General features: G+C 39.7%; 1 protein-coding gene and 1 long non-coding RNA gene across 3 annotated transcripts in view; both read left to right on the top strand.

The window, feature by feature from the left end:
- The window catches only part of BVES (blood vessel epicardial substance), a 36,493-nt gene that overhangs the window by 14,648 nt on the left and 9,913 nt on the right, over positions 1-11,932 (top strand). The window contains exons 6-7 of one of the 2 annotated variants that reach the window (XR_001829638.2): positions 4,771-4,942; positions 5,819-5,960. Coding sequence is in view for 1 of the 2 variants with exons in the window: in XM_017543771.2 (XP_017399260.1) it covers positions 4,771-4,938; positions 5,819-5,960 (310 nt within the window). In the remaining variant the exon portion in view is untranslated. The remainder of the gene's footprint in view (positions 1-4,770; positions 4,943-5,818; positions 5,961-11,932) is intronic. The other variant, XM_017543771.2, reaches the window with a different exon arrangement.
- On the top strand, positions 5,965-6,342 carry LOC119473448. The gene is made up of 2 exons (XR_005202672.1): positions 5,965-6,055; positions 6,167-6,342. It is a non-coding gene; the product is annotated as an uncharacterized LOC119473448 (long non-coding RNA).

The following is an 11,932-nucleotide window of genomic DNA, read 5'->3' on the forward strand; positions in this document are numbered from 1 at the left end:
AAAAAAAAAAAGGAATTCCTCTCAGTAGCTACAGTTCTCTTTCTTCTTGGGGTCTAGGGATTGGATTTTGGTAGTTGAGAATTATTCCCAATCATTACTGTAAAGATTCCAAAATCGTGACCCAAAATTTGTAGTACTGTAGCTGGATGAAGAAAATGTATTCAGCTTTTCTTAATACCAGTCAGCTTTTTTCTGCATAGAGTCTTGTGTGGGATTTCCTGATTGGTCAGTAGATTAAAACTAGCATCATCAAGCCTGTGTCCTATATAACTGGAGCCATCAAAGTAAGCCCTTGGGAGAGATTGTACTTTGATTGTTTACAAAATGTTCCTGTTGGCAGATCCGCGAGAGTAATAAATAGCTGTTACACATCTGTGTAGGAGTATGTATATTGCTACTTACCTATGCAAGTTCCCAAATGAAAAATGTCACACGCTTCCAGAGCCAACTTCTCACTGCTTGTGCCAATGGCAGAGGATGCTTGAAATCAGCTGTCAGTCTTTTCCACCCTCACACTTTTTACCTACTAAGCTTGTCTTTACCTAACTCTAGCCAGTTATAAGTGTTCGATGAGGAGCTACTTCCCTTGATTTTTTCTTTCTTTAAATTCTTTCTGTGGTCAGGCTGCTCATGAATTGTACAATAGGATGAAAAGGAGGAAAGAGAAGGCAAGTGGACTCTGTTCCTTGAGATTGCACAGCAGGTGTTGCCCAGGTAAATATGTAGTAATTCATATAGTGATAGAGCTGAGAAAACAGACTCTGAACTTATAGTTTGTTATCCCTAGGTACTTATAGTCATTCTGGTACTTACAGACCGGAGCTCCTATTTATAAGTATTGATAGAATCTCGAGTATTACTATTACAAAAGACAAAAGTAGCCTGGACATGGTAGCTTATGCCTGTAATCCCAGCAGTTTGGGAGGCTGAGGCTGGTGGATCACCTGAGGTCAGGCGGGTGAGATCAGCCTGGCCAACATGGTGACACTTAGTCTCTACTAAAAATACAAAAATTAGCTGGGTGTGGTGACAGGTGTCTGTAATCCCAGCTACTCAGGAGGCTGGGGCAGGAGAAACGCTTGAACCCATGAGGCGGAGGTTGCGGTGAGCTGAGATCACACCACTGTACTCCAGCCTGCGTGATAGAGTGAGACTCTGTCTCAGAAAAAAATAAATAAATAAAAGTGGTGTTTTGTTTGGTTTCTTCTTCTTCTTTATGTAGATGTTTTATGTTGAGTAAGCTTTACGGTTTACAAGCTTTGCTTTTGTATTCTATCTCATGCTGCTGCCTTCCCATAGCCAATAGCATGTCCTGGTGTTGCAGAGCCCGAAAATCAAAGTTGTATTGACTTAAAGGGAGAGGGATGTCTTGCTGGCATATATTCATGCTGTTGTAAAAGAAATGAGCACTAAGTTTTAATGGTATTTACAGGGAACATCATCTCAATATTAAGTAAATATTTTGGTGGAGCTGTGAAGCACTTGCCCCTGCCACTTTTGAATCTGTGTTATTTTAGTGCTTAGGAGAACTCTATAAGCATCAGTTGAATGACCACTCAAGGACATTTTAGTGTTCTTGTGTATGAAATGTAATGTGATACTTGCAAAAAGTATTAAATTACTTCCTCATGACAGTCAGCCAGCCCTCTTGCCAGACTGTGGTTTCTGATTCTAGCACATGAGGCAGATCCCTCAGACACCTTTGTTTCCAGCATTGGAGCCAGTGTCTTCTCTTGGTGACAGGCTGTAGAACTGGTTTGGAATCTAAAGGGAGGAACTGATTCAGTGCCTTGTGGCCATGATGGCAAACCTGCTTGCAAATGCTTAGTCTAATTCTCAACCCGAAAGATGTCCTTTTATGTCTTCTGTTGCCATATTTACTTTTATTTCTTCAGTAAAATTCTTGACAAGGACTTGCATAGCACTACTGAAGTACCTAATAAGTAAATTTATTTTATGGAAACTTCTAAAATTCTTATATTGCTTTATCTCATAAAAAATACACTTTGCTTCACTGTCGTGACAGGAAATCATTAAATAAAACTGTTTGGTAGAAATGAAGCATTAGGTATCAAGTAAAATGAACTCAGTCAGCACTCTAACTGGTGGCTTTTGACTGAATCTGTGTTTTTATGGGCCCATAAATTACTCATATGTACTAAGTACAGCTTATTATTTGAATACTGTTTCTGAATTTATATTCAATAATAACCAGGTTAGAAGTAATTTTTTCTTTTTCTCCTTTTTCTTTTTATTCACCTGGGTGCAGGTGGGCTAAGGCTGAAAAGGGCATTAGCCAAAGTAATTTTTTAACCATCAATAAAAAATGAATTTGCTAAGGAAATTACAGTGCCATCATAAAAGTTTCATTGCCTCAGTGGAAACTTGAGGTAATTCAGATGGTTGAAGAAAAGTTAACGGCCTTATGGATCATCTAAATATAATTTCTTCCTCTCCTAGATGATTTCCATCTCCTCTTTTAATTCCTTCTCCCACTGTTTTCCAGAGTCCTGAGTGACATCTCTGCACATAGAAGGGACGTCAGTCCTCTCTTTTGCACTTGGGTCTATGGCTGGGCCGTCATCGTCATGAGTACCCCATGCTCACTTTTCTGTTACTACTGCTGTGGAATATTTTTCAGTTGCCTTCCATTTACACACCTACCTCCTACTGTTTGTGGGAATTCCCCAGGGGTGGTTTGCTTATACTCCTCTTCTTGTAAATCTCCCCCCCCTTTTTTTTTTTTTTTTGCATCCTGTTTCTTCATTAGCAGCCTCCTCCACTAGAGTGTAGGCCTCATGACATGTATTAAGCCGTCCTTTGTATGAGATGCTCTTGATGGACTGCACAGCCAACCTTGTGGTCTCTAGGCAGAAATACTTTCTATGTAATGGTCTTGATGAGTGTTAGACGTATTGGGTAGATTTTGACCTGGTGGAAAAATACATTTGGACTGAAAGTTAAAAGTGCTCACTCTACCACTAATTTTTTTGTTTGTTTGTTTGTTTTTTGAGATGGAGTCTCACTGTGTCACCCAGGCTAGAGTGCAGTGGTGCAGTCTTGGCTCACTGCAGCCCCCACCTCCCAGGTTCAAGCAATTGCCCTGCCTCAGCCTCCTCAATAGCTGGGATTACAGGTGCCAACCAAGACACCCGGCTAATTTTTTGTATTTTTAGTAGAGATGGGTTTTTACCATGTTGGCCTAGGCTGGTCTTGAGCTCCTAGCCTCAAGTGATCACCCACCTCAGCCTCCCAAGTAGCTGGGACTATAGGCACATGCCAACATGCCTGGCTGATTTTGGTGTGTTTTGTAGAGCCACTCTACTACTAATTAATGTGTGTTTGGGAGTAAGTTTTTTGGTTGTTCTCATCTGGCATCTGAAAAATGGGGAAGAATATTACTTGTCTTATTTTGAAGGGACTTTCGAGGATCCACTTACATGATAGATATGGAAGCACCTTAAAGTTTAAAAGTTCATATACAAAGTGAGTGGCATTATGTGCAGCTGTCACCCACTACTCATTCTCGGCCACTTCTCCCTGCTCTATAGTTGTCAAAACACTTACTGCCACCTGAAATTGTCGTATTTCTTTATTAATTATCAGCCTTCTCCACTAGAATGTAAGCTTCATGGGGCAAGCATCTTGTCCTTCTTGTTCACCATTGTAATCTCATACCTTGAAGAGTATCTAGCTATGTGTATCGAAAGAATGAATGAGATTTAGTGTTTTGTCAAGTCTTAGATGCTGATGCATTTCTTAAAAACAAATACGTTTGGTTTGGGGGATTCCTACTTTTGATATAATGAGTAAACACATGCTTTTTTTCCTAGAGACATTGACCCAGACGTTCTTAATTTGCTAATGATCAGATTTAAGCTTGTTGAGCTTGGCTTTAATGATAGGATTTAAGCCACAATGAAGCCTGCAGGAGTGTTAACTGATGGGAGAGGACTACATGGGAGGAAGGGCTTCCTGGCACTGAGCTGTGAGGTCATAGCACCTCACTCTGGTGAAGGAATTTATTTGAGGGATACTTGAGCTCTGTGTCATATAGTTATAGTACCTTTCTGCTTTCCTATGTACAATACTGAAGGAAAGGGGACATGATTGCTAGTTCTGAGCAAATTTGGGGGTATCTGTGAATATTTCTAATGGGCTACCCTAGATTTAACCTTGAAATGTGACACTTGAGAAACACCTATGACAGAAGCACCCTCACCAGCCATATTCATCAGCAACAGCCAGGGTCCTTGAAGCGTTCTCAATCTTCAGTGTATGTTTTCAGATTTGGATGGGCAGAAGGTCTTTCTTCTACAACTTGCTTCATGAATCTTACCTCAGTTCATCTGCTTGAAGCTGTATTTTTGAACCTCATTGTAATGTACAGGGTATAAAGAAATAGTTCATGTGAGTGATATGTCCAGTGGCATTCCCAGTTAAATACATGCTTCAGCAGTGGTATCAAAACAGAGTCCATTCTTCTGTCACCGGATCTCACAAAACAAAACAACAATGAAACCTAGAGAATTTGCTTTTATTTAGTCTGGAGATTGCTTTTTTAAAAACATAATTTTGGGGCTAAAAAAACCCCATAATTTTGTACATATAGAAGCTTATGTGCATTGTATCTTATTTTAATTTAATTTGACAAATCATTGCTATGATAATGTCCAGTAAATCATTCCTACTTTTGTCTGGTAAATCACTATAGTCATAATTCATATACATAGATGTACTTTATTCTTTGCATGCTTGTTTCTTCGGCAGGTCACCATTATTGCAGATGATAACTGCAGATTTTTATGCTGGTCAAGAGAAAGATTAACATACTTTCTGGAATCAGAACCTTTCTTGTATGAAATCTTTAGGTATCTTATTGGAAAAGACATTACAAATAAGCTCTACTCATTGAATGATCCCACCTTAAATGATAAGGTAAGTGTTTTCTGAGTTTATTTTGTTAAATAAATATGTATATGAGGTATATTTCACTTTATGAAATATGTTTTCCTGAGATTTTAGTAACTAGCCATATGTTAAATGCACTGAGGACACTGGTAATCTTGAAAGGAGAAAGTATTTTGTAATGATAACGTTTGCTGTTACTTAGGAAGGAGTCTATAACTCTGAGGGACTAGTGTTTGTGGTGATAAGGCACCCTCTTCTTCAAGAGCCTTTTAAGGAAGATGGTAAAGGAATGAGAGGGAGTTGGGGATGGAGAAGGTTAGGGAGGACAGGGCAGCTGGAGGTTTGCAGACAGAGAAAGGCTGACAGGCCCCACTGATCAGGAAGCTGGCCTTCAAAATCTGGTGTCTTCCAGTCTTGCTTATCTTCCTGGGCATTCCAGAAGGTGAAAGGAGAGATGTGGAATTTCAGAGCTGCATAGATCTTCAACAATTTTCAATTTGATCTTAATTTCCCCGTATCTTTTTAGAAAGAAATTAAAGTGATTTCAAGAGAGAATTTTTAAAAACATCATTTCTGTGATAAGTACTGTTGTTACCCAGTGACAATGCATATATGTGTCCTTTCAAAATCGTTTTGTCTGGGCTGTTTACCAAATTAAGCTGGTGCTTATTATTTCAGTTAATTATTTAGCTTATTATAAATAGATGAGTATATTTGATTTTTTATAATACATTTATAGTAATAGGTAATATAAAAATCATAGCTTATGTGTATTGGCCACCTAATATGTATCAGGTACTTTTTTTTTTATGCACTAACATATTTCTAGGAAAACTACATGTTGCTTAAATGGAATATATGATTCAACTCCCATAAATCTCAGAAAGCTTAAAACTTTGCTTTGTAGAAAGCCAAAAAGCTGGAACATCAGCTCAGCCTCTGCACACAGATCTCCATGCTGGAAATGAGGAACAGTATAGCCAGCTCCAGTGACAGTGACGACGGCTTGCACCAGTTTCTTCGGGGTACCTCCAGCATGTCCTCTCTTCGTAAGTTACCCTAAAACTGATGCTACTCCAGAATTCCGATGGATATGTCTGGACATAGACAAATGACAACTTTGATTAGAAAAATAACTTTTCAGGTAGCTATTTGGCAACCCAAAAGGTAACAATAAAAACAAATTTTGTTTAGCATTTCTCCCATATTGCATGTGAGCTAAAAGCCAACTTTAGAACTCTTATTTCTGTTTCAGAAATTGTTCACTGGTTTTGCCATGTACTTAAATAGAGGCTCACGATGTCTAAAAGAGTCGACATGGTTTGGTGGATATTGGGCTTTGTTGCTTTCACAACTTCAGTTGGAGTGAAAGCCTAGACCCAGAAATGTGCTTAAAAATGGCTGACAAATAAATGCGGGATGTTCTACTGCCTGGTTATCTCAGTATGAGTGCCATGAGTTAAAAAGTGATTGGGAAATGGAATAGTCCCAAAGTTGAAGTAGATCACTCAACACCCCTGTGAGTTACCTCATTCACACACCTGCCAAGAGACACATTTTCCAGGATTCTTCCATAGTTTAGATTGTTTCAAAAGATTTTAAGTAATACAAATAACACAGATGTTGAAAATTAGTAAGTAAAATGAGAAAAACTAAATTAAGAATTAAATACTTAAGAATTATTCTAAGAATGATGATATAAAACTGAAGAAATTCATATGAAATAGCAAAAAGGTAGACATTCTTCCATTGCGTGAACTAAAAACTATTCGTATTTCCATTTGTATTTTAAGCCAAATTAACTTTTAAAAAATGCAGACTCATTCAGCAATCCTTGATGTTTGTGTAAATGATCTTGTAACTTTGTATGCCTTAGGTAAGTTAGATTAGGGATTTTAAGTTTTGCATAGTCAGGAGAGGCTAGAATTTACAAGGCCATATAATTGGGGTGTAAGAAAGAAAAAACTTTACCTCTTCCGATTTAGGGTTGTTTTCCGGCTGGACCTGAGAACTAGATTGACATAAGACAGATTAACAAGAGAAAAGCATGCAAATTTAATACAAGTTGTATGAGTTTGTGTTAAAAGCTCATTCAGGTTTTACATAGCACAGAAGCCTTCATAAGGAAATCAGACCCAAAGAAGCAATTAAGCAGTTTATAGCAAATTGGACAAAGAAATTACAAAGAATAGTAAGTTGTGAAAAAGCAACTAAATCATGTTGGAAGACTTAAAGACAAGAGTTATTTTAATAAGGCTTGTATAGAATTCTGTCTGCCTCAACATCTTGCCCTTGATGATAAGAACATTGTTTTTCTTCTAACATTTGGGCAGGCACCTTTCATACAAGAATTTTATCTCCTGGTTTTTGTTTGTTTGTTTTTAAATTTGCCAGCGGGGGTGGGGGTTGGTTTTGTTTTTGTTGTTGTTGTTTTTTGAGACAGGGTTTCACTTTGTCACCCAGGCTGAAATGCATTGGCACAATTATAGATCACTGCAGCCTTGAACTGCTGGGCTCAAGTGATCCTACTGCCTCAGCCTATTGATTAGCTGGGACTACAAGCCTGCGCCACAATGCCTGGCAATTTTTTTATTTTTATAGAGACAAGGTTCTCCCTATATTGCCCAAGTTGGTGTCAAACTGTTGGCCTCAAGTGATCATCCTGCTTTGGCCTCCCAAAGTGCTGGGATTACAGGCAGAAGCCACTGCGCCTGGCCTCATCACTTGTTTTTAAGAAATAAAATGAAGGTTAGAGTTGTTGCACTTGCTGTTTTTTTCGTTGTGTTTAATTCAAAATAGACAACATGACAGAATGACCTATTTTTAATTCTTTCAGGTATAGGCTTCCAAAGCAATGTTTGACACAGAAATGCGTTATGGACCTAAAGGGGATTTTAAGGGCAACACAGATGATAAACTGGAGATGGTTATATTTTGTTACATAGTAGCTTCTTTTTTTTTTTTTTGAGACAGGGTCTTACTCTGTCACCCAGGCTGGAGTACAGTGATATGATCTCAGCTCACTGCAACCTCCACCTCCCAGGCTCAGATGATCCTCCCCCCTCAGACTCCCAAGTAGCTGGGACTAGAGGCACATACCACACACCTGGCTAGTTTTTTTTTTTGTTTTTTTTTTTTTTTAAACTCCTGGATTCAAGTGATCCACCCACCTCAGCCTCCCAATGCACTGGGATTTCAGGCATGAGGCACTGCACCTGGCCTGGATAGTACCTTTTTGAAGGTATTAACTGAAGCTCACATGAAGGTAGATGCTGCACTTCCCCACTCGTGGGACTCAGCCAAAGGAGCAGCTGCCATCTGGGTCATTCCCATTGTCACTGCAGAGGGAAGACAGTGGTGGCAGATTCACAAGATAGCTGTTAAGGCTCCTGCTCCAGAGGAACAAGTACCACTTCCATGCATGTTCCCTGTGCCACACAATCACTTGCCAGAACCAGCATCAATGGATAGATCATTTAACCCTCCTGCAGGGGCTGCGCAGGTAGGGGCTAGTGAGAAACAAAGCAAGTGGACGGCTGGACTATAACACAGCCTACTACGGTGGGTGTTACGTCATTTTACAGACGAGAAATTGGGAATATGAGATGCTTATTCACTTGCTCCTTTTCCATGTGGGCTGCTTCTGTGATACAAGGATCCTGTCTGATTCCAGAGCTCATGCTTGGCCAGGCACAGTGCCTCACACCTGTAATTTCAGCACTTTGAGAGGTTGAGGCTGGAGGATCACTTGAGCCCAGGAGTTCAAGACCAGCCTGGGCAACATAATGAGACCCCATCTCTACAAAAAATTAAAAACTTATCCAGGCGTGGTGATACATGCCTGTGGTCCCATCTACTTGGGAGGCTGAGGTGAGAGGATTGCTTGAGCTGAGGAAGTCAAGGTTGCGGTGAGCCATGATTGAGCCACTGCACTGAAGCCTGGGTGACAGAGTGAGAACTGCATCAAAAAAAAAAAAGAAAAACAAAAGCTCATACTTGTAGACCAGATGACCTCTGTGTTTTTTTTTAATGCAAGTAACAGTTGACTAGAGTTTTTCAATATACGGGTCACCGTCACATCTGTTCTTGCGCTAGGCACAGGAGCTGTTATTTGTCTCTTTGCAGATGAGTCTACCTAGAATTGGTGACTTGCCCCAAGCCACTTTTTTTCAACTCTCACCTACTTTTCTGGGGAAATCTGCCATCTCCTGATTTCTTCCTTGTGATCAAGTAGTGCTGCAGATAGGTTTTCATAAATTGGTTAATGTAATCCATTTCAACAAGAATGTTTGCCTTATTCTTAGCACTGGAGTACTAGGGTTCTACTTAGGAACATGTAAAATTATCCAATGATAATCTCCAGTGTCATTTAGCCTTTGGTTAGCGTACTTACAGAACTACATATACCTTATGTATTTTCTTAAATCTTTTTATGTTATTCCACCTATTCATTTCCCCAAATACCTATTTAAACATTAACATGCATATGAATATTTATCATAATTATTTTTCGAATCACAATCTGAACAGCATGTACACATTGCATTCAGTCAATATAACTCTGGGCTCCCTTTCCATCTCTCTCTATCTCTGTGTGTGTGTTTCTGTATATGTTTTTGTTTTGGTTTATTGGTTTGTCCCGTAGAACAACAGATTCTTAAATGTGGATGGGATCCTGATGTAGCAGGCCTCGGGTGGGGTCTGGGAGTACACAAGTTTAACCAGTCCCAGGTGATAACAATGTGGCTGGTCTGTGAACTACACTTTGAGTTGAGTAGGGAGGCTGTATAATTTCCCACCTTCTGGAATTTTGCTGTGTTCATCCCCATGGTGGTGATTATGGTGTTCTTGTCTTTCTCATCTGCTGGTAGTTGGGTCTAGAAGCTTGTTTAAATTCTGATAAGGGCCCTACTTTTAAAGATCTCAATCAGTAATACCACAAATATACTTCATAACTTTACACAGCAAATGTTCAGTGAAACAGGAATCCAGATCAGAAAAAGGTGGAGGGAACTAAGTGACCTGTTTCAGTGAAATTGCTGCTGCTCGCATTTCTCATGTTGTGCTCTGCTTTTATACATGCCACACAATGCTAAATCCATAGCAAGGTCTCTACTGCTTTCCACGCAGATTCCGTATTCCCATTCCAAACTGTCGTTTAAAGGGAAGAAAGTGACGTCATGAGATAGCCCAAGAAAAAGTCATTATCTCTGTTTATTCAGTAGTTCATAATTCAGTTCATTTAACTCTTTCACTTTCCCATTGCTTCATTTACTGCGTTTCATGTTCGCAAACATGGAACATGGTGAGATAGGAAGAGAGGAATGGACAAGATGTGTGAGCTGTGTCAGAACGCTTCAGTGTCAGTGTATGTAGGAAAGCTTTCTTCTCCCTGCCCCTGGACCAAGGTGTTGCTCGTCAGGGTACCTTGTTGTCATCTTCTGGTCATCTTCTCTCCTTCTTAGCTCCCTACATGTATAAAACACACACGTTCACATAGATGGATTGTATTGGCAGTTCCATCACTAGAAAGTGGTGCCCAGCTCAGCCATTGCTATGGTAACAGGAAGACATATGCTTCCTTGAATGTTACAGAACTCTATTTTAGTTAATTGGGGTTAAATAACTTATTTGGATTTTTTTTTAATCACAAAATAATATTGGCAATCCAATCAGTTGGAATTCATCGTTGAAAAAGCTTGTTAGTTTAAACCACGTCTTTTTTTTTTATGAAATAATATTTATGTTGTTTTTAAAGATGCTGTGAGATCTTTAGAGAGATGTTTCTTACAGTGAAGATCTTTGTAAGTATTTTGTTTGTTATTAGTGTCAAGACAGGGCCAGGCACACTGGCTTATGCCTATAGTCCCAGCACTTTGGGAGGCCAAGGCAGGAGGATCTCTTGACCCCAGGAGTTGAAGATGAGCCTGGGCAACATAGCGAGACTCCATCTCTGCGAAAAAGGTTTTTTAATTATCTGGAGGCAGTGGCATGTGCCTGTGGTTCCAGCTACTTGGGAGGCTGAGGTAAGAGGACCACTTTAACCTGGGAGATCTAGGCTGTAGTGAGCTATGGTCTTGCCACTCTACTCCAGCCTGGGTGAAAGAGTGAGACCTTGTCTCAAAGAAATTTAAAAAAAAAAAAAAAAGATCCTGCTGTGGACAATCTACTAATGTCATATGACCTAGTTATACAAATAGTTAGCTTGCAGTCTGCAATGACTAGCAATATGTCTGCTTATGAGTTTCTCTCTGTTCTCTTCTGTATTTATTTACCTGGAAAGATGTAAAAAACCATTACAGCATTCTTAGTTTTGAGGCTGGTTTCATGAAATAATCTGTTCAGCTCAATTTGTGTTTCATTCCCGTCATGAGCAACCGTAGACTTATAAACAATAAACTTTACATGAATTGTACAGAGAGGTAGAAAGATGTGATTAGGCAGCAGGTTTCTGGGAGATGAGCCTGAACAATTCTCAGACCTACCAAGATGGCTAGAGAAAAGCAATACCCTCATTTTGTAAATGAGTAAAGTGTAGTTTATGGAGATCAGTGTGAACATAAACTTGTTTGGGGATATTCAGCTACTGCTGTAGCAGGTGACACATCCTAATCACTTTGACCCATGTTCTCATTTAATCCTCACAACCACCCTATGAGGTGGGCATTTCATTTTCCATTTTTAGGCTTAGGAATGTGACCATGCCTTCCCCAGCCAGCAGGGGCTATGATCTCTGATGCCAGTGCCCACCTTGCTCCATTAGAGGGCCTCTATCCTCACACAGTATGTTCTTACCTATAAAATGTTGTCTGAAGGTATTTTGTATAGTTATACATTTTTAATCTGTTAATCAAACTTTTTAAATTATCAAGTTAAATACGTAGATACTACATAGTTTAAAAACCTTACAATGGGCCGGGCGCGGTGGCTCAAGCCTGTAATCCCAGCACTTTGGGAGGCCGAGGCGGGTGGATCACGAGGTCAAGAGATCGAGACCATCCTGGTCAACATGGTGAAACCC

The sequence above is a fragment of the Cebus imitator genome, unplaced genomic scaffold, assembly GCF_001604975.1.
Source record: "Cebus imitator isolate Cc_AM_T3 unplaced genomic scaffold, Cebus_imitator-1.0 Scaffold160, whole genome shotgun sequence".
NCBI classification, from domain to species: domain Eukaryota; kingdom Metazoa; phylum Chordata; class Mammalia; order Primates; family Cebidae; genus Cebus; species Cebus imitator.